Source organism: Xenopus tropicalis, chromosome 5 (assembly GCF_000004195.4).
Source record: "Xenopus tropicalis strain Nigerian chromosome 5, UCB_Xtro_10.0, whole genome shotgun sequence".
Classification (NCBI taxonomy): domain Eukaryota; kingdom Metazoa; phylum Chordata; class Amphibia; order Anura; family Pipidae; genus Xenopus; species Xenopus tropicalis.
The window spans coordinates 99,026,241-99,054,163 of NC_030681.2; the positions used below are offsets into that span (position 1 = coordinate 99,026,241).

At 35.4% G+C, this 27,923-nt stretch overlaps 1 protein-coding gene across 3 annotated transcripts in view; it reads left to right on the forward strand.

Moving 5' to 3' along the window:
- dlgap2 (discs, large homolog-associated protein 2) overlaps nucleotides 1–27,923 on the forward strand; it is a 252,368-nt gene that overhangs the window by 97,680 nt on the left and 126,765 nt on the right. For 2 of the 3 annotated variants that reach the window (XM_031902504.1, XM_031902505.1), the window contains exon 3: nucleotides 19,424–19,579. The exons of the other annotated variant lie outside the window; for it this stretch is intronic. In XM_031902504.1, the coding sequence (XP_031758364.1) occupies nucleotides 19,543–19,579 (37 nt within the window). In that variant the 5' untranslated portion in view covers nucleotides 19,424–19,542. The remainder of the gene's footprint in view (nucleotides 1–19,423; nucleotides 19,580–27,923) is intronic. 3 annotated transcript variants of the gene reach the window in all.

A 27,923-nucleotide genomic window follows, 5' to 3' on the forward strand; every position in this document is an offset into this window, starting at 1 on the left:
TCCTGATTGGTTCAAAACAATTCTGTTTTTTTTATTATTTGTTAATTTAACTGATTTTTTACTAGATTTATCGATGGAAAGACGCCTTATCCAAATGCCCCAAACATTCTGGATAAAAGGTTCCATACCTGTACAGGCAAATTTCCACATACAGTAGCCATTTTCAGAGAATAGCAGTAGCAATTTTATTATGTCAACCATTAATCCTTAAAGGAAAACAATACCCTTGAACAATTTAGGTCTCTATAAAAATAAATTGCATAAAACAGCCCATGAAAACCTTGCTTCATCTAAACAAACTGTGTTCATAAAAATATACTTAATTTAGTAGTATGTGCCATCAGGTTATTCTAAATAGAAAATTGCCATTTTAAGTACTAAGGGCTGCCAAGGGCACAAATATATGTTAGGTTACTTCAGCCAATTGGACAAAGTTCTCTCTTTTACTCCCATACTACTTCCTGTTAATTAGAGCTGCATTATTTCCTGTCAGGTGATCTCTGGGGGAAGCACACAGACCATCACAAAATGGTTGTTCAAGATGAAAGATGTAAAAGGGCAATATTTTCTAATCTGAAGGTATCATTTTCATTTAATGATACAAAATAATAAATCTCTCTCTCTCTCTCTCTCTGAGAAATTGTTCCTGCGACTTCACAAAAGCAACAATACTTCCAGCCTCTGAGTGGGCTAGTAACAGAGAAAGAGGCTTATGAAAGACAAAGTGGTAGTTCTGTTTATTTGTTGCTATGATCTTATATTAGTCTTACAGTTGTACTTGCATTGCTTTACAGCCATTGTGAAGAATATACGTTGCTTACTACAAATTTAGTAAGCCGAAGCCAGTTAGCAATAAGGTATAAAAGCTGAGCACAGTCGCATCTCTGCTTTCAAGTCAATAAATATTTGTAACCATAGCTAGTTCTGAAATAAGATAAGGGTCACTATCATCAAAATAATACAATCTACTTGAGTGTAAATGTAGTAGTGTGGCACAGTAATTAATGTGTAGCCAATGTTCTTTTTAGGGAATGTGTATTAGAAGTCCTATAATATTATGCAAACATAACAATGCTGTTTTCATCCCCTCACACTTAAAGTTGCAATGATTGACCTCTTTTTTTCTTTCTACTGTGTTTTACTAATTGGCAGAGCCTTCATTACTATATTTTTATAAATAAAGGCAGTTGCAAATTATGCAACTAGCATCTGACTCTCCAGATGGTCTGTTAAAATGTTCTAAACACAGTGGAAATTTAAGTTTTTGAGACTGAAGGTATTAATAATATACTTTGCACATAATAACAGTAAAATAATCTTCAGGGAGTATCTGTCTATCTATCTATCTATCTATCTATCTATCTATCTATCTATCTATCTATCTGTGTGTAGATGATGTTTAGCACTAAGCACTGCACTACACAACACTTACTGGTCACATCACCATAACACTCCCACATGGTTGGCCATTTCATCAGTTGTAGCCAACATTTGTATATATATATATATACACAAAATACATAACATTGTCAAAATACATTTTTGAAAGTGAATATTAGCAATGTGTTTTGCTATGAATCACAAGGTTGTGTGCTTTGTGGCTCTCCAGCATTTAGAAAGCAGCAGTTCTTAGTATAGATCTTTTAACTATCATAGGCTGTTGAACTTCATTAATAGCTGGGAGGTTGCAGGCTTGACATCCCTATTGTATTTCCAGTTTACTTTGCAATTGCTTTTTCAGAATCACAGTACCACACAAGACAGTGGCATAACTGATATATACCTTTAACCAATTCAGCAATAGCTTTTAACAAGCTTTATGAGGTACCCTTTTCTTCTGAAGGTGCATTTTATAAGACTGCACTCTCTCTCAGAGGTAAGCCATGTTCTATGAATGGCACACATTGCTTGCATTCAGTAAAGGATTTAGTTCTGTAATTATATAATTTCATCTTTTTTTTTTTTTTTTTTTTTGCAATAGCGTTTCAAATCTTTATCAAATGACATACCTTGTTTTATTTGATTTTACTGCACTAGACAACCAAAGCACCACATTTTTGTTAAGAGATGCTGACATTATCATGACTGCAGATACACTTTGGTAATTTAGTAACTTGATGAAATGTTTAAGGCTAATGGCATATGTTGATTTTTCTCTGTCACTGGAAAAATGGTGCAAATTTAGCCCCTTATGCCCCGTATTTGTGAGCATTGACAGGATCCACATTTCGCTGTGTTTTCTGCCTGAAGCCACCCTCATCTGCACAATGATAGGTGAATATTGGTCTTTTTCCAACAAAGAAAGCACAACATGTGCCATTAGCCAAAATGCTAAATAGGGTTTTATTTGCCTTGTTTTTTGGCAAACTTTTTTTGCGGCAGAATATGAATTTTTCTGAATGCAAAAAGTTCAGTTTCTCAGGACTGACACCGAAGGGCCAATTTATAGTGATGAGCAAAAATTTGCGAACAACAGGAAAATTCTCGAAATGGCAAAAAATCTGCGAAACACATTTGTTGCGCAACTTTTTTGACGTGACCGCGCCTATTTTTATGCAATCACGACTTTTTGTTGATGTGCGACAAATTTTTCTTCTGCGAATTTCCGACGGAAGTTTTGCATTTACTACATTTCTATTTAGCTATTTTGCTCCAGTAGCCCAATGACCCGTAGTAAAACGTAGGGAAGCAGGGGCATGACAGACACGTTGGACAGACTTAGCCACTCCCAGTTGCAGGTGATTGGTTAGTTCGTAAGGGGTATAAAATGCTGGTAACTGTTCCCGCTTCTCACTTCATTTTAGTCAGCAGAGTAAAACGCCCACCCTCCCTACCTATAGAGGTGGAGGTAGCAGAGTGTCGTTGGCGGGGTGATTAAGTTGGGGAAAAGCAATGGTTGGGTTAGGAGGGGAGTTTTATAGTTAAGTGGGGCTGGCATGCTTGGAACCTCAGGGGTAAGAAAGTGGATTAGGAGGTGAGTTTTGTTGGGTAGTTGGTTCCGGGCCAGAAGGGCAGCTGGCAGCGCCAGTTGCGCTGCGCAGTTATTGGATTGTTACAGTGTTTGGCTATTTAAAAGTTGATTTGTTTGTTATACAAACATTTGTGTTATGTTTGAGATGTTGTTTCACATTTGTTATTTATGTTATGTTTTAAATTAAAACTTCACTTGTTGTTAATAAATTTTCTGCGGCCATTTTTATCCCAAGAATTGGTGTCTGTGTGTTTATTGGGGATGGTAAGTAAAGAGGTAAAAGGGGGTTGTTGGTTGGGAGAAGGGCGGGTCAAGTTCCAACGTTACTCATGTCATGTGTTTTTGACATTTTTTTTTTTTGCACAAATCAACAAAACATTGTTTGAATACAAATCTTTCTATCACTTGACTTACTGAAGAATTCTCATTTTCTTCCCATCAAATTCAGTGTGTAACCCCAAGCTATTCTTGAAGGCATTTCCTAACGCACAATAAATTCAAGTGATAAATCATAAAAACCCACAAGCTGTACCTTACGGATGTTGGGAGCTAAAGCTGTGTGGTTGGCCTTAATGTTGCATGGATTCTTTTCATTGCTTAAGATTTATTGTGCATTTCCAACTACTGTACTTAACCTTCATACCCCATAGCAGCAGCATAGCCTGTCAACTAAATATAGATGCTTTGTTAGTATTCTGTCTATGGCTATTCTAACTCAATTACTCCTTATAGGAGATATGTACAAGGGTACACTTTCCATACAAGATTTTACATGGCCGTGTGCAGTTATTTACATTCTTTTCAAGATGGTTTGTGTGATACTGAATGCATAAACATGTATTTAAAGATTAAATGGAAGGTATCTTGATGTCTGTCTAAAGCCAGTCAGTTTATTGGATATTTAAAAGGCTCTAAATGATACAAAAATGCTTTCTTGATTTGAAAATATCTCTTTACTTTCTAGTTCAGATAACTCTGAATGTCAAGGTATTTGGATTTCATATTCCTTTTCAGCATTGTTGTACCCAGTTATCAAAATAATGTTTTATTACACATCGTTTAAAAAAGGGATGGGAACTAAAATTTTAGTATAAAAAATACAAAAGATAAGTGAAGATGCAATCCACAGCAGGATTACAAAAGAAATCTGTCATTAATGATGTACTCAGTATATTAGCATGAAAGCTGTCTTGTTACAGTTCCTGGGATTATGTAAGTGCCCTGCAGAGCGTAATGTACAGAGTAGTTCCAACTGTGCTGTGGATTGTCCTTACTGTGCAGAAAGATCTGTATTACATTAGAACCAGCAGATGATTTCCCTTACAGATGTGATTTATTGTGCATACAGTGGATCTTTCACTTAACTACAGCCAAGTTAATTCACAATACTGCAGGTTATTATATGTATGGAACTTGCTACTCTACATCGAAAAGGTCATTTCTGACAATTATGTGTTCTGGTGTGCAAAAAATGGGCCCAATATATATATATATATATATGGTACATTCTTCGAATTTATATAGGCCTATGCTTTGGAACACAAACACCTGTGGCAGCCACCATGAATACTGTGCTGCCTGCATTTAGCAATGCTCTATTTAGAAAGGTGGGAGGGAGGTTCATAGGCACCCACCTCCTACTCGTTGCTTAACTTGTACATCTTTCGATATGCAAGTCAGAGACAGAGAAGGATATGAGATTTGTGACACATCGGCTGATGTTGCAGTATATAATGTGACTTTATCAATTGTTCCCAGCAAGGACTATGAAAGTATGAATGCAGAAACTTGTCTTGTGGTAGGATAGCTTCTGATGCATGTGCTTTGATGAAAAAGTATAAATAGAAAGGAGATGTCAAGAATTTGATTGATATGTTTCAGTGAGCAGGGGAAAAAGCTTGATTTTATGAAGTATTAAGGTAATGGTATAGTGGCCGCACCTCTTCCCGTAATCTCCTCCAGCGCAGGAAACCAAAGGGGCAAAATTATCCTTCCATTGGTGTCAGTGTGAATTGTTTCCAGTAAAGTTTCAGGCGTGTAACTGCTTCTTCAGGTTGATAACCTCTAGTCCTCTGGGTGAGTAGGGATCAGGGTTGATTCTATGCCTGTCACTATCCCTACTCTGTGGCCCTACACTGAGGCAACTTGCCAGATAGGAGAAATACTCCTAGAACTAAACTCTCCTTTCTTGGGGCTATTAAGACTGCCATTGCTTACTAGAGCTCACTATGTCACTTTCCTAGAAAGTGCTATGACAGACCTTCTGTGCTTGCTAAACCTCATTCACGGGGCCCTGTCCCCGACTTCTCCAGAGGGGATGATGTCCTCTGGGGTATAATGGCTTCTGGGGCCTAAGGTCTGCTCCCAGGCTCAGTGGACCTTTGCACTGAGAGACAGAGGCAGCCAAAGAGGAAGTCACACCTCCTTGCCAGACACTATATGAGTCTGCAAGGGGTGTAAACAACCTGACTAACCAATAAGGGATAATTACATAACTGAAACCTGAGTACAAATGCTTTGCCCAATAACAGTAAAGATGTGAAGAGGTAGGGTTTTAAAGCCATAGGGAGCTTAACCCTATGGGTCCCTACATACAATTTAAATGTTTTACCACTGCCGATTCACACTGAAACCAGTGAAAAAAAGTATTTTGATTGTGAATGTTTTGTTGCCAATGCCGAAAGAGATTTAGGGGCAGATTTGTAAAAAATGTGAGTTTAGATCTTAATAAATAAAAACTCACCTGTATTCTGTTCATTTAAGAAGTGTATTTATCAAATGGTGAGTTTTAACTTTTACCCAATACACATCTAGAAATCCCATAGGAATGAATAGAACGTGGGTTATTATTCATTAAGCTCACATTTTAATAAGTATGCCCCTAAGTGCAGACAACAAATGTAAAATGCGTCATTATGCTTGAACCTGACTTTGGTATGAAAGAGAAATCATTAGTTCCGAATTAATACGTCTTCTAAATAAAGTAATTCCACTGTACAGATTACTAATAAATGATATGTGTTTATACCAACAATATATTTTGTGATCCAAGCCACAGGCACATAAATGAAACAATCATCCCTTCCTGCCTTTAAATAGCTCATCATAATTGTACAGGGCAACCTATTTCTAACAACTAAAGAAGTTAGGACATTATAGCCCATCACTCTCTGATGAGACAGGCAATGTGTGGGCCAGAGGAAGAGCTTCAGAGATATCATTACTGACATCCAAGCAAACTTGTCGCAACTGTCTACTTGCAAATGATTCACAAACAACTAAGCCGCTATGCACCCTGTTTATGCCAATCACACACACACATTGGCTAACACAGTTATATTTATTATCCCTTACATTTACTGGTGTGTACAAAGTCACACAGTTTACTGTGTATCAAAGTGACTATCACTGACTGAGTAAATAGTAAGAATTTTGGGAAAACGTGTATTATTTTGCATTAATTCATTTAATCATAACATAGAAAAATTATAAAAAAATGCAGTTAATACATTTTCCTTTGCAATAGCTTTATAAGTAAAACCAGTCCACAACCCTTTCTACCTGCGAGCCAAATTTAAATGTAAAAAGAATTGGCGAGCAATACATGCATAAAAATGTTCCTGGGTGTGGCAAATAAGGGCTGTTATTGGCTCTACATTGACTGGCAGCCTGTAGGAGGCTCGGTTTGTCAGTACACATGGTTTTTTTCCAACAAAAACTTGTCTCCAAGCCAAGATTTCAAAAATAAGCGCCTGCTTTGGGACCACTGGGAGCAACATCCAAGGGATCACTGAGTTAAACCAATACCCCTTTGGCATCTTATTTCATTAAACAATAAATAAAATAAATACAGGATTTAATTTGCTAAAGCAACAGCAAGTTATTAAATCAACATACGTTTTATACTAATGCCAAAGTTAATGGAACCTGGAGTTTTGACTGGGTTCTCTCAAATATACAGTGCCTAGCAAAACCATATATTGATTTACCCAGTTCTCTTGTTTTTCTGAATAACAAATCATGCAGGGAAATTATTTTTTTTTAAAGCACTAAAACTGAATTGCTTGGTGTTAGATACAAGTGAAATATGTTGTTCAGCCTCCATGCTCCAACTTTGCACAGTGCTCAAGGGTGGTTTAGGTCCATTCTTTCTGGAAGATTTGATGCAGGGATTGCTGTTCATGATTAAGGATTAAGCGTCTTGTTGAAATAGAAGGAATGCGTACTGCAAAATATAGGGAAGTATCATGAGAGAACCTGTTTCAGGCTGCTAAAAACTCAGTCTTTGAGAAAAGATATTTCAGTAGGACAATGACCTCAAATACAAGGTCAACACAACAGTTGAGTGGCTCAGAATTTGCTGCATTGAGTTGGATCCAACTAAAATCCATGGAACAGGTACTGTATAAAAACACAAGTGCACAAATGTCATCCAACTAACCTGAACTATATGGAGCAAATTTGGTCAAAAACACTGTGTAAAGTTGGTACAAAAGACTATTGCTGCAAATGGTAGCTTGAATACTTTAATACTTATCATCACAGCCATTTTTGTTTCTAATTTTATGTCATGGCATAAAACATGTCACATGAAAAAGCATTTTGTAGGATTCGCTTGAAGGTCTAAATTATTACCATACTTATCATATTTAATCAAGCATTTAATAAATGAAAAGATTTAAATTATAACATACTTGATAACATTTAGGAACAGTATGGGCCCGATTCACTAAAGTCCGAAATAAGGAGTGCTATTTATAGCATGCGTTAAAAATCTTATCACTTCTTATTTTTCGCTCGATTCACTAAAAGGACACTTGTCATAATTAAGAAGCGATGTTCTTGGCGTTATTTATCTTGCGTCAACATATTTTCAAGCAATATATTATGCAGCGCACAACATATTACGCAGCACGCGATATTTTACGCAGAGCGCAAAATTTTCAGAACGGTAGTCTTCAGAAAGTAATGGTTACGTGGGTAATATATTGCGCTCTGCGTAAAATATTGCATGCTGCGTAATATGTTTTGCGCTGCGTAATATATTGCTTGAAAATATGTCGTCGCAAGATAAATAACGCCAAGAACATCGCTTCTTAATTATGACAAGTGTCCTTTTAGTGAATCGAGTGAAAAGTAAGAAGTGATAAGATTTTTAACGCATGCTATAAATAGCACTCCTTATTTCGGACTTTAGTGAATCGGGCCCTATTTGTGTTCCTAAAATACTTTTATATAAATGTATGTGTATTGTAAGGCTACATTAAGATTTATGCAGTCATCAGTTTGCATCAGTTCAGTAGTTCAGTTCAGGAGGATTATAACTGTAATAGTTGTTTGCTTCTAACTTAGCACAAGTATGGGATCAGTAATCCAGAAACCCATTATCCAGAAAGCTCTGAATTAGGATAAGGCCATCCCCCACAGACTCCATTTTAATCAACTAATTCAATTATCTCTTTTTCTGTAAAAACAGTACCTTGTACTTGATTCCTACTAAGATATAATTAGTCCTTATTGAAACAATCCTATTGGGCTTATTTAATGTTTACATTTTTTAATAAATTATTTTTGTGATTCAAATTACAAAAATATCCCTTATAGGAAAAAAAAATACCTGTATGAATCAAAATAATCTTTACTTAGCTGAGTTGAGAAACTTTGGGGCAGATTTATCAGTATTTAAATTTCTGTTTTTTTCCCCTCAGTTCCAGAATATTGTGTCAAAAAATCATACATTTGGGCAACTGAAAGTAGCAACGTTTCTTTAAATGTCAATGTGGAAGTGTCTTTAAACACCGAAGCAACTTTTTTAATAGTAATGTGAGTGATAGTAATGTGAGTGGTGCCAAGCTTGACCTGTCAGATGAAAACCTGGTTGAGTGGTCCTAAGTTTCTGTCCTTGGAATATAACTTCATTTCTAATATTATCATTTCCTTTTATTTCACTGAAGATTTGTTATTTGTGTGTCAGAATCCAACTTAAACACTATTATTTTTTTAAGTAATTATTTTCATACAGCTAAAAGCTGTCATCATTTTCAGACTTTTAAAACCATTCCAGTTGGCCAGTTCATCAGATTGTGCAGGAATTGTTTTCTGATGAGGTGTTTCTTGCACAGTCTGGCAAGCTCTGCTGACATATTGTCTAAGAGATCTTATTCTATTTGGAAGATTGATAGAGCTTTTAATATAGCTGTAAAATGGACAGATTGGCGCTTTTATCAGATGTATGTAGGTACAATGGAATTTATCAAAGCTGTAAGAAAAGTAGTGATTTTCACATCAATGACCAAAGGACATTTTGCACTAGATATTCTATATCAGAAGGGTTATTTAAAAAAAAAAAAAAAAACACACATCTCATTTTTAGAATAATAGAGATATTGCAAAGGTCCCCAGTATATTGATGTATCACCCTAATCTATCCTTAAATTGATATAGCAACATTAATTAAAAAGTGACGTAAATGTCATGTCATGATCCCTCTATGTATTATATTTTGAATGCACATCTCGATAAGAAGACAAAAGGGAACTTATCAATGATACCAAGTGCAACACTAACATTGGAGAGCTTACAAAGAAGTTCTTGAATGCACTGGACATTCATAATACCCAAGCATACTTTCTGATTTATTAGTATTTTACTATGTAATAATGGTGGTGGAAATTAGGATTTGTTAATAAGTACTTATTGTACATACCCAACAAGTGCATTGCTGTTTGGACACCCAGGAGCCTCCAGCTCCCAAAACAACATATTTAAAAACCCAAATCTGGCCATTACTAGTCTTTCAATAGATCCCACCTTCCGACCTTAGTCCAAGTATCCATGGACTAAAACAGAGACTTTTCAGGTGGGGCCTTTCTATCAACTGCTTCTTAAAAAACTAGCCCCAAAGTATAGGAACCTCAGTATTAGATAGACACATTTTAATTTGCTCTAAGGTATTGCTCAACCAGTTAAATGTTTTCCTATTTAGCATCAAAACAATTTACTACACTTTTCCTCCACGTTAAAGCACAAATAAATGCAAAATTATTAATTGACAAAGATGACAAAATAACCGATGGGTTACTCTGTATTTATATTTTGTCAAGAACATACTGTAATGTATTAGGATGTGGCAGGGATTTTAATATACAGAACAGAGCAATGATTTACAAAACAATATAGGATCAAGCTTATTTACAATTTATGATACTGCACAGCAATATTAAAACTTGGCTGGAACATTAAATGGCATTATAAGGAAAAAGGTCACTTTTATTTCGAGAGTATTCTTTTCAAAAAACCCAGGTCATGGACAAGCATATTTATTCTAGCTGGGAACAACAGATTTTAATAGAAAAAATAATAATGATGCAGTAAAAAACTGCATAATTAAGTGCTGCCCTCCCTGACACTGCAACCTTTTCCTGAAAGTCCAAGGTTGGGCTCTGTTATTTCCATCACCATTTCTGTACTTTCATTTTTATAGCATATTAAGATAATCCAAAAGCCGAAAAAACAACAACAACAGATCATACATCCTGGAGTCATTAAATCCATTATAAACTGTACGATTTTAATCATCAATCATGAATTTGTTAGCATTGTATTAACACACATTTAAATATCTGAATCCAAATTAACCATGAAACAGAAAGGAAACAGTGTTCTTAGAATTTACTGAGTGACTGGAAGATAAATGCAGTGGGTAATTATTAACAAGTTGTTGTCTACCAGGAAGCAGTGTAGCAAGAATGCAAGGGAAAAATCTCATTACCCAGTGGTTTTTAAAAAGCTTTGCCATGAGGCTTGTTGGGTTATTTTGACACTAAACTTTTATATGTAAATTAGCAGAGTTGGTATGACACTGATTGCCTTGCCTGTCTGAATGAGAATTGGATGTCACCCTGAATCTGGCTCCTGTCTGAGCTCATTAAATGCACACTTATTCTAGCCACATTTTGAAGAAAAACTGAAACATGTCAAGCCAATAGACCTGCAACCCTACATTTTCAATCATGTTTACTGTCATATTGCTACAGGAGGAAATTGTGTCTAATGTGCTGTTTTACAATAAAACTGTTGTCCATGAACAGGTCATTAGTTCTGCTAAAGGAAACTATTTCTAAACATAGCAATGTACAGGTATAGGACCCGTTATCCAGAATTCTCGGGACCAAGGGTATTCCGGATAAGGGGTCTTTCTGTAATTTGGATCTCCATACCTTAAGTCTACTAGAGAATCAATATAACATTAATTAACCCCAATAGGATTGTTTTGCATCCAATAAGGATTAATTTTTCTTAGTTGGGATCAATTACAAGTTACTGTTTTATTACTACAGAGAAAAAGGAAATCAGTTTTAAAATGAATTATTTGATTAAAGTGGAGTCTATGGGAGATGAGCTTTCCATAATTCTGAGCTTTCTGGATAACGGGTTTCCAAATAAGGGTTCCGATACCTGTACCAATATTGTTGCTTTCGTTCAAAACATCCCACTGATATTTCACTTTTCAAATCTGAATTATTGTTTCCAAAGCTCAAATGTTCAATATTGTCCAAAAATGTAAAAATAGTTTTACTCGAATGTAAAACTAAAAGCACCTAGAAGCTTGCAAGCTCATGTAGAAATCAATGGGAATTGAATTTGTAGACCCACTGAAAATGATGAGAATAATTGTTTTTTTTTGTTTTTTTTAATAAGATCCAGCCTTTTACATTCAAAATTTAGTTATATGTGGTGTTGATTTATGAATATAAACAAAGTAGCCTAATTTACATTACATTGTTTATATTTTCACATGTATAGAAAGCATACATTTATAAAAAAAAACTCTTTGGGACTTTTTGGATAAGAGGTCTTTCCATAATTTGAATCACCATACTTTAAGTTCACTAAAATATTGTTTAAACATTAAATAAACCCAGTAGGATTGTTTTGCCTCCAATAAGGACTTATTATATAACTTATTACATCTTAGTAATGATGATCAAGTACAAGGTTTATTACTACAAAGAAAAAGGAAATCATTTTTTTAACATTTTTAATTATTTGATTATACTGGAGTTTATGGGAGATGGCTTTCTTATAATTCGGAGCTTTCTGGTTTATTGGTTTCACAATAAGCGATCCTCTATTTAATCTGAAGTTTGTGTCCTAAGGAAAAGTCTCCAGGAGAGAAAGTATCCTGTGAGTACCACAACCACAGACTTTTAGTTGTGTCATAGTTTTGTTTTACCTAAGTTAGTTTACATGTTCATCAGAATTTTCTAGCATCTTATCTTGGTGTATTTGCCTTGGGAAAAGTTTTCTACATTATAATTATCCTGGTCTTTATTTTAGTTCCTTATAGATTTCACAGTATAGTGGCCTGAGACTTTCCTGCACTTGAGCACTATATCTCCAACTGAAGATACAGAATTTAGACTAGTCTAGAGTGGTGTAATTTCTCTGTGTTTCATTTGGTACAAAAATAAGTGAGTTTTATGAAATAACCCCCAAAAAGTGGCTAAAAAAGGGAATTAACTTGAGGAATGAGAACATAATGAAATAAATGTAAAACAATCACAAAACTGGATCCAAGTAGTAATAGTTACATAGGGTTGAAAAATGACCAGAGTCCATCAAGTTCAACCCTTCCAAGTAAACCCAGCACACACAACCTATACTTACCAATCTATACACTCACATACATAAACTATATGTACAAACATTAATACTGACTGTAGATATTAGTATCACAATAGCCTTGGATACTCGCAGGAAAATTCGCGAAATGACACGAAATGCGTTTGTTATGTGACTTTTTTGACACAACAACTCCTATTTTTGGCACGCCCGCACCCATTTTTACCCAACTGTGCCTATTTTGGCTGCACCTATTTTGACGCACAACAATATTTTCGTGTCAAATTTCGCAGAAGTTTTGCAAAATTATTCACCAATGGGGAAATGCGGAAATTTGCTGCGAATCCATGCCTGGTGAAAAAATCTGGTCATCAACTAGATCCAAGCTTTCAATCAGGGCATGTCATAGCTATAGTATAAACAGCAACATTACTAAATCATATATTTCTGCATACTGTGGTATTCCTTTTTGACTTTATAAGAACTGTTGTACAAATGTGAAAATATATGATTTAGCAATTACTATAACTCTGAAAGCAGCAGCAATAATATGTGTTTTAAATATTATGGTTTGCTTTTTTTTCACAGCACAGTATTGACTATTGATATAATTTTATGTTTGTATTACATTTATTATGTTTTTATTTTATGTCACATTGTTTGTTTACATTTGGGTCTGAGTGATGTTATTATGATGTAACTCTTTTCTCACCCATAAGTGTTTTTAGGGCATTGTATGTATTTGTATTTCACTTTGACAAAGGCTGTAAATCCAGCCAAATTGTTTGTGTCCAAAATACACATTTGAAATCCAAAGCCCTGTGAGCACTGATCTCCTTTGCAGAATTGGAATACATATACTGATTGACTGCACCCAGGTTCTGTGTGTTCTTCTACATGTGTTGCCATTCAGTGATATCATTAAATTATATTCATGTATTCTACCGGAGCTACTAGCATCAAACAGTTGTTCTGTCCTACTCAGAAAACTCAATATGGCTCAGTTAGAACTTTTCTTCACAGCTGTCTCCTCAGAGACCCGGGCCACTGGTTCAACACAAAGCAATCTGGAAAGAAAATAACCCTTCATACTCTAGGGTACTCTAGTCTGTTACATTCTAATCACTGTGCATTAAGCTTTGTGCCAACGTGTATGAGCTTTAAAGTTCTAAAAGTACAAAGAATCACAATGGTCTTGTGTTTAGCTTTCCATACACAAAACCTCATAGCAAGATAAGATGATTTGCCTTATATTTTGTCTATTTAATTTTCTTTTGTTTTTCTAAGCTAGGTAATCCCCCTCAGGAGTAGCAGTGATGAAGAGTAGAACTCAAACCATAATATTTCAGTTATTATTCGTACGATTTACAAGAAAAGTAAAATCTACATTTTTCAATGAATATATTATTTAAATTCTTATTTCCCTTGAAGCTCCATGGTTAGTAGCTGTAAATTATATTGCATGAGTAAAAAGTTTTCAGTTTGGTCTCTCCACTTTGAAGTTCAAAGTACGTGGCTTTTAAGATGAAAAGGGTAGATGACCTGTTCGATTATTTTTTTAAATATTAATCTGTATGTGCACAGAATATGAATGCATTACTTTGCCCACAGTTGGAAGAAGTCATGTGGGTATTTTGCAAAACTAGGAGTATTAATGAAACAAATTTCTCTTCTGTATGTGTCATAGCCTTAGACTGTACAACCTTGGTTATGCTAACAGATACAAATCTTATCTAAGCAAGTAAGACATTTGACAGAGGTACCTGGGAGCACTCACATTGCTTTAGTTATTTGGCCCTGTAATGATGAATAAGAATTACCCATATCTCAGGAGACCTGCAATATGCTGGCAGTTGCTTGATCAACTCTGACAACCTTAGTAAAGATCTAGGGGAAAATGAAAAGTTCATCTGCTATAAAGCTTTAAGGTTCCCGGGCTTAAAGCTAAGCATATTTTTACTGCTGCAATAAGATCACAGATGGTGACTTGCATTAGAAATTCTTATTAAAAAAAGTACATTTAGTTAGATGCTAAACATATAAAAATAAAATAAAATAGAGGATTTGTGTTGCAGATTTTAGGTCAGCATATTATGAAACATTATGCACATTAATTTTCTAGTAATGACAAAGATATTTCGCATACCATAAATCTGAATATATATATATATATATATATATATATATATATATTAGCATCTACTATATTACTGATTTTAGGAAACTGGGTGCTAACTTACCATGTATTGGAAAAGTTCTTACCCAGACTGGCTTCAGACAGTAGCAACTTCCTTCTACTCCCTGTAGAGCATGTGTTACATGTGTTATAAAACCAATGAAAATGATCGCAAGCTTGTATTATCTTAGTAAACAGCCCTTACATATTCTTGTAGGTTCCATACCAACCCCTTGCAGACCTAGACCTAGTAAATATATGGCCCTAGCTTTTCAAGGCAGCAGTGCTAGCCATTGCACTGTGCTGAAAATGAGCCCCTGGAATATAACAATCCAAATAGTAATAGCTGCAGGAATTCATATATATATATAGTGTCACATGGTATGAAAGGTATGTTGCAAGCCCAGTGCATTATGATTAGCTGTGTTCTGTTGTTTTGCCAGTTAGCATTATCTGTTTATTCTCTGCAAAGTTTGGCTTTGTTCAGTGCCTTGGTATAAAGTATTTTTAATTTGAGCATCAATTAGTGAAACTCTACTGCTTTCGTTATTCTTAGACAACAAATCACTTTGGGACTTCCAGTGATTGTTGGCACCCCAGGAGTTTGTACAAATTGGAGAAATAACTGTGTGTAGCTAAAAGATTACATTTGTGATTTATGAAAGGAAGTAATTCTCCACAGGAAGCAGCTACTGGTGTCATATGAAAGGGATGTATCTTCATGGGACTGCAAGTTGTATGAATTTCTAATGGTACCACTGTGTAATGTATGTAACGTTTTTTCAAATTAGCATTTCTTCCAGCCTAGCTGCTAAATGCACTACTAAATACTCTTCTAGTTTTTCAATATTGATGAAACATTTCTAAAAGAAAATAATACATCTGTTAAGTATATTTTCGCTCTCCCTTCCTTGGAATCCTAATTTCTGTAATTACAGTGAGGCTGTGAACATGCAACTTTCACCACCAAACCTACATCAGTTAAAGAGGAATGGTTGGTGTATCTGTCACCTTGTGGCTAAATATGTTTTTTCACTCACTTATTAAAAAACATTTATCCACCCATGTTAGGTAAAATTGTTCTTAGTCTGTGTACCAACCTGTAGCATTTTATCTCCTGATTCATTCAGACAGCTCAGAGATTGGCAATGCAGTTCTGCATTTGCAGATGAACACTTTAATTGCAGAAGAGCCTTTTCTGCTGTGTTAGATGCTTCATTAAAGCCTACTCCTGTGTCCTCATTCCATCATTAAGCAAATGGGATACGCTGCATTTATGTTAGGCGCTTTTGGCTGCGGTTATTATCCAGTCGATAGTGTAACTCCAAGAAAGTCATCACGGATGCCCTCACGTGTAATAAAAGGGTGTGCTGTAAAATCCTTGGAGATCTCTAATCCCTCTAATTTCCCTATATAGAGAAAAAGCTCCCAAATGTTTTAGCTTTCCAACAATCTTATCTCTCTGTTTTAAGCCAACTTTAGGCCTCTGAGTGCTGGAAAAGTTACAGGAAGATGTCAAGCTAGCCACCAAACTCTTTTAGACCCTCCAGTCTCCAGCTGTGAGTCCCCTATAACTGTATAAGCATGTAGAAGCATGTGGTACTAAAGCTACTGTTCTAGTTTGTAATAGTTTTCAGAGACACTGCAGTGTACGTCACTAGATCATGTGGTAAGGTGATTGGGCATTTTATGAATCAGAACTTGTTGAGATATAGGATCTGCATAAATCGATACTTTTTGTCAGTAGCAATAAATAATAATAATCCTTAAGATGCTTGGGGCCCACAGACATCTCTTGTAGGGCCACATGTGCCTTCCACACCTCCTGCTTTATAGTTTTGCACCAACATAATCAATTTTCTAAGGTTAGTAGAAGCAGATAGATGTCTCCTCTAAATGGGATTAAACAAAATACGCAAAAAATATAGTAAAAAGATGTTTGCAGATTTCTACTGGATTATCTACAGGGTTAAACTCTCTACAAATCATTAGAAAGAAAGGTCCATACAGTAAGTTCTGTACAAGTTTATTCAAGTCAGTTATTTTTTTTAGACACTTTGCAGAGGAGCAGTAATCCATAGCAACCAATCATTAGGTAGAATTTTCTGATTACCTCTTTAAAAGCAAACATCTTATTGGTTACTATAGGCTACTGCTACTGGGCAAACTTAGTGCCTTTTATTACATATGGGGATTAGATTTATTTTTAAAAATGATTTATTGGCTTACTACAAACTCTACATAATGGGGGCAAACCCAAGTGAAAACAGTAAGGAATTATGGAAATCATAATTAAATCATTATAAATATACTTTTGGAGGATGAGAAAGGTAATATGATATTGGCAGGATTAAATTAAACATTATCCATTGTACCCCCAGGACCTGTTACAGCCAACATACTGTCTATCTATCTAATTGTCCACTTTCCCTTTCACATTACCTTCTACAATATTTAGAAAGGAAACTTTCCACAATTCACGGGCCTTGTTTTGTTATCCTTGTTGATTTGTCAAAATACTGCTCATCTTCATCTTCTGCATGTATACCTTGTCATCTATTGTACCACTATGCATTTCACTATGAAATATTACATTCTGCTTCAGGTGCAATCTTGTAGCGCATATGTTATCTGGGCAACAGTAAGGTGAACAGATGGCTGTGGATATCATTAACAAGTTTATTAAGTGTTGTGTGTAGACTTTCCATCTTAGCGTATTTTCCTTTGGGACTACTTAACAAATGTTCTGTTGAGTGAGAGCTGAACTAAAGGGATATACAGTATGTACTGTCATTATTAGGCTCTGTTGCTGGCAAATGCCCAAATTGTAAATATGTGTAGTAATACAAGGCAGAATATCTTTCTTATTATAAGTTGGCCAATCAAAATAGTCAAGGTTTTGAGTTACTTGCTTCCGGGTTTGTGTAAATTCATTAATGGTTACAGCAATGCACTGCTTATTTTTAGCATATATTTTGCTCTTTGGTAGAAAATGGCCATTTTAAATTTCTACCCATTTTGTGGGCAGCAAATAATACACTTTCTTTTTTCAAGTGTGACAAAATATGTCCCTCATTAAAGTGAGATATTAATGTAAGCACATTGGATTTATTTTAGTAATGATGGAAACAAGCATTAATCAAGGCAATGGAAAGGGGATAACAATTATAGAAATAGCTAGAGACAGGAGCTGAGGAAAGCACAGCATTTGTGGAGGGTTAAGGTTGGTCCCTTGGGCAAACAAGCTAATAAGGTAATAGAACAAGGTTAAATTTACAATTGCAAAACCATTATAAAAAATATAACCATTCAGATCTACATACATAACATCCCTAACCTGCAAATTGCTTATGTTTCCACATAATATAATAATAATTTATAATACATAAACCTATGAGATATATTTATTGTGGATTTAAGAGTGAGCAGGTTAATTTGCAAGACAATGTATACTGGGGACTTCAGAGAGGGATATGTGGATTAGACCTTTATCTATTCTAGTGGAAAGGGCTAGGTTATACTAATATTGCAGGTTTCAAAATTTCACATAGCTCCTCAGTGTGACTTAGAGCAGATATTGTTTAAATTTATACAGAATATATACAGTATTATTATTCATCCCTTTAAATATATTCTTTAAAGTGAACTAGGCTTTACACTTAGCCTTAAGATTAATTCTTATGACTATAGCACAGCTTTTTGCTCTTGGACTTGGTTTTCCGTTGGTCTGCATACACTATCGCCAGTTGTTTAGATGGGTATCAACAAGCTTTAATAGGAATGGGCTAATGCATCTGTACAATGGCAATGGCAAGGGCTCAACACACCCGCACATAGGAATAGAGCAAGGAGTGCTGGGACCACCAAAGCCCAACTCTGTTCATATATTACTGTTTAGTCTGGGATAAAGTTACAGCACTCTTTAAGGCTCATTTACAAATGCAATCAAAGTGCAAAGCACAAAACCAGGGGCTGTTCTTTAAAAATGTACATATTAACAAAGATACACCCATACGTGCTCCCTATACTCATTGAAAACCTTGCTCTGCCACTTTTATGATGGTTTGTGAATTTTTTATTTTTACTGGTAAATCAAGCATAAGTTGCAGTGCAGGCAAATTAGCAGGAACCTACCATTACTCTGAAATTCTGGGAAAATCGTGTCACTGTGGGTAAGAAACATGGTGACTTGTGTCTGTAGATTTTAACTGTAAGGTTCTTAAACAGTTTGTACCATCATCCTGGCACTTTTATATTTTTATATATATCCACTGCATACATTTCATACACTGTTCAATGTACATGAACTTGACCCAAGTACAAGGACTCTTCTTACTCTGACTGAACGAAAGATGAGAGGAAATGAGCCCAATCATTTTGGGTTTTGGTTGGCTGTGTTCAGCCAATGGTGATAATGTGTGTTAAATGTATAAATGCAGGAGTGCTCCTTCTGCACTGGCTGCATTTTAAACTTGACTCCCTGAACTAAAAATGCAGAGCATCTCTTTTAAGAAGTAGGGGTAAAGTCATCTTAAAAATTCACAGAAAATAAATGTTCTTTAGGAGCCAAGGATTACTCTATAGTGAGTAAATTTTGTAGCAAATTGTTTAGAAAAACATCCTCTAACAAATATAATTTAATTCTTCGACAGCGCATCATAGAGATCAGATGGGAGGGAGGCAGTGGACTTTATCTGGACTTCCAAAAGGCAATTGCCATTGTACAACACAGGAATATTAACAAATATGGCATTGAGGGAAATAAACTGAAATGGATAGAAAACTGTCTTGGCGGAAGAAGACCGAAGGTCAGTACAATCATTGCAACTGTAGGTCACATGATCATAAATGATTTTACTAAATGAACATAAGCTAAATCTGAAGCAAGATAACACTTTCAGGGAATACAATATCTTAGAAGTAAAGGGTCCTCTACGAAGTAAAAGCAGAATTAACACGTGCAAATATTATTTGTAATGTGTTGTAATGTGTGTTTTAATAATGAACATTTACACAGAGACATACCGCTGGTCTCTTTGTAAGGAATGGTCTAGAATCTGTACTGTACTATATTCTGAGGGTTATTAAATCTCCTGACATGTTATAGTGGGAAGTTGTCAACTATTATGTGTGGAACTCCAATGAACAGATATTGTTCCTGGTTTTACACTGGAAAAAGTAAAAACAAAAAAAAAAGATAAAGTTTCCTTTATTTTCTATAGAAATGATTCTGCATAGGTAGCCTTATCTATTTGCAAATTAGTATTTCTTCAAGTGAGTGGAGACTACTATACATTTGCTCTACTAAGATAAAATGGCATAAAATCCCTGAGACTTGGGAGAAATAATGCAAACATTTCGGAATAACTCATCGTGGCTGAGATACCATGAGCCAACAGGAAACTTGAAAGCATGAAAAATACAATATCTCCAATTATTGGGCAATTTAAATTTTTATTTTAAAAAAATTCAACCATTAGCTTCTTTCCAGTTTCTGCATTTTGCCTCAGAATACAAACCACATGGATTTTCTTTAAACATGTTTATTATAATGTTATATGTGATGTTTACAGGATTCAAGAAAAAACACTATCTGTTTAAACGGTGAATGCGACTATGCTCAAGAATATTCTTAACTACGAATAGTCAGTAATTATTAAAGAAAAAATCCTTGAAAAGACACCATAAAAAACTTGCCAAGAAAAAGCTAGCAGGGATCAACAGAAGTCAATAAGAATTGTCTCTAACAACTTTATGTATTTATTTATTTTCCCAGTTATTAAAACATTTGGAAAAATGTGATTTTTGCCATCATGTGACTTTTTTCCTGAGACAAAACATGCGCAGGGATATTTTGTTGCATTTTTTTCTTAAATAAGCTAGCATTCAAAAAGTTGAATGAGTTTTGTTGCATTTATTTTTTTTTATGCACTTTTTTTTCACAAACTCAAATTTTGATCTAATCTGCCCCTACTTGTTCTATAATGCAGTAAATATTTAGTTTTATATTCATTCAAACAGTAATGGAGATATGTAATAATAGAATCAAATCTTATTGTTTGCTATGGGTAACAGCTCCTGGGCAAACTTTTATTAATTATTTAGAGAGATTTAATACATACAGTGTTAGAACCAAAATCTACAAAATCTAGTGCTTCCTACATCCCAAAAGTGCATATAGTACCTGTGCATCAGTCGGAGCCCCCCAGGGACCTAACATCATTTTTGGGCCATATATAAGGGTCATTTACAAGAGTGTGACCCTTAGTGCTCATCGAACAAGCATCTTCTCCCAAGGAGTGCTGCATTCTGCTCCTAGTGCCAGATTAAAAATCCAGTGCGAGGAGCAGAGTGAATTGTCAGGATGTTCAGGCCGTCCCTGTCCTTACCAAAGGCAGTGCCCCATGCGGCCTGCATCTCCTGCCACAAAGGAAGCAAAATGACCCCACTGGAGAAAGAGTATACAGGACAGGGTGTAAGCAATCATTTAAAACAAGTATACACATAGGGTTGGCATCTCGCCTGCCCGGGAGCTCCAGGCAGGGAGGCGAATTGTGAAGTAATGGCAACGGGGCTATGAAATAGAGGACCCTGCCCAGTTTTCCCAACTGGGAAAGCCGGGCAGGTAGTTTTTACCCGGACAGCCCTAGCGAAACTGGCTGTCCAGTTCAAAACCGAACAGGTGACAACCCTATATTCACATAAGTTTTACACTGCCGGTGGGATGGCATACGCGGCGAAACATCAGTGATTTCAGCGCCGCATATGCCATCCCACCGGCGATTTATATTCTAGCCGGTGGGATGGCATTTCGTGGAGATTAGTCACCCGCGACAAGGGAGATTTGCCACATGGCGACTAATCTCCCTGTCTGTCACAGCTCTAAAGGAGAAGAAAAGGTAAAAACTAAGTAAGCTTTATCAGAAGCTACAAAGACCAAGCTAAAATGGCAGCTGCAATCTTAAACAAACAGAGAAAGCTTCTAGGGCTGTTTACTAGGGATGCACCCAACTCACTTTTTTGGGTGCTGCCGAACCCACCCTGATGGATTCTGCCGAATCCCAAACCCTTTCTGAATGCTAATTAGCATATGCTATTTATGCTAATTAGGATTCAGATTCGGTTCGCCAGGACCGTGGATTCGGCCGAAACCGAATCCATCAAAAAAAGGCTGGATTCGGCCCGAATCCCGAACCGAATCCGGGATTCGGTGCATCCCTACTGTTTACTCAGGTATAGTAATGCTTTCTGCAGAATAAACAAGCTTCTAGGGCTGTTTTACTCCGGTATAGTAAAGCTTTCTGCAGAATAAATATATTGTTCTAGGTGGCACTAATGTGGCAAATCTATTGGCAGTAAAATGCCAAAATGACTTTCCTTTTCCTTTAAAGCAAATACTTAAATACTTAAATCAATAATCCTTGTTTTGGACAAACACAAAAAACAAAATACTGTACCTATAATTATTTACAAATATTTGTAGTTTATTTACTACCCATACTGTATTTATAATTTACCACTTAAGCTTTACATTTCCTCAAGAAGTGACTTATCCTGCAGTACTAAGCTTCTTAAATCTGCTTAACTTAATTCTAACCCACTACTTGCCAGAATTGGAAAATGAAAAATCCTTAGGAAAGCTGTTGCTAAAGTGATAGATTTTTCTGTGCAAAACTTTCTGTTCATTTATTAATACTTAAATATTTACTTGAGTTGTTATGCCTCAGCAGATCCTATAAAATGCAAGCATTCTTTTTAACTACGAAAACAACGTATGTTTACAGCACAAAACAAGTATATAATTGTGTATATTTCAAATGCTCATTATAGGAACAGTGTATGTTTGAACTGCTTGAACTGTCATTAAAAAGAGAACAGACGCACATAAAATGTTTTGTATAATTTACAGTAAACCATAGGGTGCAGTATTTATTATCATATGGGAGTGATATCAAAGTTAATGTATAGCATTCTGTGATTATGATTAAATACACCAACATATAAAGGAACTTGGTCTTTATCATTTGTTATTTTTCTGATGTTTAGTGCTGTATTCAGCTTCTCTTTAGATTATTATTATTATTAAAGAAATTCTGTCATGATTTTCATGCTTTTTATTTCTAAATTACACTGTTAACATAGCAAATAATTCACTCTACCATTTAAAATTTTGTTCTTAAACCAACAAATTTGTTTTTAGTTGTAATATTGGTGTATAGGCAGCCATCTCAGTGCATTGTGCCTGATTCTGAGCTTTTAGAAGGAGCCAGTGCTACACATAAGAACTGCTTGCAGATAACCTATTGTTTCTTCTACTCCCATGTAACTAAAGGAGTCATGAGCCAGACTTGGATCTCTTACTATTGAGTGCTATTTTGATATCTACTGGGAGCTGTTTTTTTGCTGGTGGGGGTGGAGGCTGGTGGAGGGGAAAGGGAGGGGGGTGATATCACTCCAACTTGCAGCTCAGCAGTAAACAATGACTAAAGTTTAGCAGAGCACAAGTCACATGGCTGTGGCACTCTAGGAAATGAAGAATATGGCTAGCCCATGTGAAATTATAAAATTAAATATAAGAAAATTTGTTTGCTCTTTTAAAAAATGAAACTCTTTTAACTGATGTGTTTTGAAAAAACATGCTCCCCATGACAGTATTCCTTTAAGTTGCTAGGGTTATACATGTACTGACATGTATTAAATATAGAGTAGCAGAGTGCAACATTGCTTTTCATTTAATCAGCATTTAACATATTTTTGCCAAATCCATCACCCATAATCATGAATTCATATAGACTAATTTGGAAACCTTAGAAAAGAAGGACCTAAACAAACAGAGACCAGTATATGTACAAAATAATAAATATAGATTTCAGTATAATTCAGTCCTAAGTTTCACCAACTTAATTGCAGGGTGGTCAAGTTCTAACCCCCTATAACATTGCTCAAGGGGCCACATACCTTGATGGCACAGAAATAATATAGCTACACCCCATGGTAGGACATAATAATAATCTTTTGTACCACCATGCATTTTAAAATGAAATACTACATTCTATTTCAGGTGCAATGTTGTAGCGCATATGTTATCTGAACAGATGGCTGTGGATATCATTAACAAGTGTTATGTGTAGACCTTTAATTTGATAGTATTTTTCTTTGTGCCCACTTAAACGTTATGTGAGAGCTGAACCCAAAGGGATCTATGTATTGTCACTATTAGAGCTAAACGACATGGGAGATTTTGTCAGATGGTGTTGGATCAACAGAATACATCCTACTAGTTGAATGTAGTTGCAGGGGTCAACACATAATGGGACTGATAGAAAAATCTGATGTGCAAACTACATGGAAGCTTTGTTGTCCAACACAACATGCCTGTCGGAAGGGAACACTGCATGCTGCGATAAAATCTGATGGTGTCTAAAAGACGTTTTCTTTTCATTGAAATACATTGACTGTTGGATATAGACACAATCCAACAAAAATCGGACTGCAAACTGCTTGAACTCACGAACCACAATTTTTTTTGTGTAACGCCCACTCCTAGTAGGTGTTAATATTAGCACAAATTATTGCAATATTTCATATATTTGTGAATTATGCGTTAGTATTATTTCTATTAGATATTTATCGCAATGCGATGGACATAATGCTTTGTTACAATTGAGATTTTTGCGCATGTGATATGAGTAGTAACGCATGCAAAATTACTTTGATGAATCGTTACTTAATTAACAAACACTTTTTAATGCATAAAACTATGTGTTAAGTGTTAACAACCTTTACTGAATCGGCCCCAAAGTCTGACCCACAAAATCGTATGGAAATCTCCAGTGTTGTTTAGACCTTAGGTTCTGCTGATGCTGGTAAAAAGCTAATTCATTAATGACTACACCAGTTCCCTGCGTGTTTTAGCAAGAAGTTTGCCCCACTGATTTATGAACACACCCTACGAATTAGGGAGTGAACATCAAAGACTGCCCATGGTTATTACAATATTGGTATATTTGGGGCCATATTCATGGCATTCACAGGGTTAATTATGAGTTTAGGAAACTCATCCAAGATCAATAACACTTGACAGGTTTGGAATTGCTGTAGGTACACTCTGTGCTTCTGCAAATGCAGTTGGTGGTTAATCACTGGGAATAACCACAATGTTTTTGTATGTGTCTGTACGTCACATACACATTGAACAACCAATTCATAAAAAAGCAGTGATTTTTGAATTAGCTATCAGGGGAGTTCGCTTTAGTAAACATAACATATATTTAAAAAGAGGAGTGGATGACTTGTTATCAATTTACAATGTACATGGTTACTAGTTTTAATTAACTAACTGTTCTGCTTAGTTCAGGAACTGGCTCAACTATAATTTGTCAATTGCAGAAAGAAATCTATTTATTACCCCTCTATTGCCTCCCTTCTGTAAACATTTCATTAGCTAAAAGTATTATCTTGGCTTGCTATGATTCTGCAAACCCTTTATAAATTTCCCATTATTTCCTGTATGTTACCAGCTGCACTTAATGCACTAACCCTTTGGTTAGGTGCAAAGGTCTAGTTACCTATAGTGAGATAGAATTTGTTGGTCTCCTGTTTATGCATATTGCTTTATACAAGCACATTCATCTATTTATATTGATTGTAAGTGCAAGGACCTTTCTATACCTGCTGCATTTTGAGCAATTATTGCGCTTTTATATTCCTTTTTATGTTCTTCTTTACTTCTATAATTTTGTTTGTACAGAAGTTAGTGGCATATAAATAATGATCTATGCAACATACAAACATACAGTATAATATAGTGATGGTAATCTTATTATTTTCCCAACTGTGTTGTTGCCATTAATGTTATTTAGCACTGCACCCTGGTAAAAGCATATTTTTTCTTATAGGATCTAAACATATATGTGTATTTACTAACATGACACTAACCTTAAATATAAAGTAGAAGAGAGCTAAACTCTCTTTACTTTCAACTGTTTCAACTGATACCTGTCAGCCCATTCCATTTTACATCTTTCACCAGCAGTTATGCTATAATTATAATATACAGCATTTGTATTACAAACATAAAAGGGCAAGATTTAGTACTGTCAGGTCTAGCTCCAGAGGGGTCATTTATCACGCCTGGGCAGGGTGTAAATTGTGAAAAAATGGGTAAGCTGTGTGTAATTGTGCACTAAGGCAGACACTAGGGACAGGGCTGTCTGGTGCTTTCCAAGACTGCACTCTTCACTCTAAAAGTGCAGAGCGCAGACATGCCCAGGATGCAAGGGTTTTTTGAATGAGCACTAAGGGTTTTTTTTGAATGAGCACTAAATGTTTTGTAAGTTCCTTTAAGACCATTTTCCTTTTACAGCATTAGTCACTTTTCTCACATATTTGCAAATTCAAAGCAAAGAATAGGCTAGTGAATTGAAGCTGATGTCAATTGAAATGTTGGGATGTTTTTAATGATAGGAAATATCTTAATTGTAGTACTCCCCCAGGTGCGTCCATACTATTTACAGGTATGTGATTAAATCATGACAAATAACCTCTCTATATATATATTTATATATATGTTTTTCCACTTTCCATACACATCAATCAACCCTGACAGGCCTAAACAGGTGTACTTGTGTATTTTGCATTTTTAGATATAAAATAAGGGATGCAATCAGCGTAGTTTCATGGTGCAATTAAATAAACATCTCATCCTTAAAGGAACAGTAACATTAAAAAATTTAAAGTGTTTTAAAGTAATTAAAATATAATGTGCTGTTGCTCTGCAAAAAACTGGTGTTTTTGCTACAGAAAAGCTACTATATAAATAAGCTGCTGTATAGCCATGGGGGCAGCCATTCAAGCTGGAAAAAAGGAGAAAATGCACAGGTTACATAGCAGATAACTAGTAGATAAGCCCCATATAATGGGGATTTATCTGTTATATGCTAAGTAACCTGTGCCTTTTCTCCTTTGAATGGCTGCCCCCATGGCTACACGGCAGCTTACTTATATAAACTATAGTAGTCTTTCTGAGGCAAACACACCTGTTGTAGCAATGCAGGTCAGCAGTGCATTATATTGTAATTACTTTTATACACTTTCATTTTTTGGTGTTACTGTTCCTTTAACAGGCCGTGAGTGTTCTAACTGCTGATTCTGGACAATCATTTTGACAACTCTCCCCCCCCCCCATTGATTGTACCTTTTTTTCTCCTTTAGAAATGATCCTGATTCTTCAAGTAATGTGGTAACTTTAGCCTATAAAGGACTTGGTACTCTTAAGTGACTTCTAATATCCTCATATTTAATAACATGGCATGCATTATTTCTTCTTTTTGAAGCAATTATATATATATTTATATTAATTTAAAATGCACAAACACATGTACATATACACATATATATATACTTGAAAATATATATTGACTTGAAAATATTGAGTTATCCTAGTAGTCGCATGGCTGGGTCTGTGTGACCATATGATAAACAATTATGTATTGATTTTATGATATAATAGATTTACTGATAACCTCTAATTTAACTGACCATTAAGCACAAGATGCTTTCTATAAACTCATGAAGATAAATGAATCACTATCAGTGTCAATACTTCTAGTGCTCTATTAAGTCATTCTACAGCCATATACAGTATATGGTGAAATGCCTTAGGTTTCTTTATTTATAATCTAGAAACTTTGTCACAGGCAAAATATTCAAGAAAAGGCCCTATGTATATAAAGTTCCCTTTTTATGAATACAAAGAAATGGCCCATACATACATACATACATACATACAAATTACTCTACTTTCACTGCTGAAGGAAGCATATCTAGACATATGATTTGAATTAGATCTAAAAATCTTCTGCCAAATATTAGCGCTATGTAACCTAGTGGTGTTACTGTGCAAATGCTGGGTGCTGGAGATCAAGTTTTAAGATTGCTTTGTATGTGCTGCCCATTATTTTCACATGCATATTATAATTTCTTATTTTAAGCCTATGTAACAGGTATCGGAAGCTTGATGGTCCTATTTTAACAATTTCTCACAATAACTAAATTGTGCCAACGGCCATAAGGATTTACTAGCAGATCTTTTTTTTTGTTTTTAACAAGGACGCTTTGCTTTAACTAAATAGTCAATTATGGCAAGTTTAA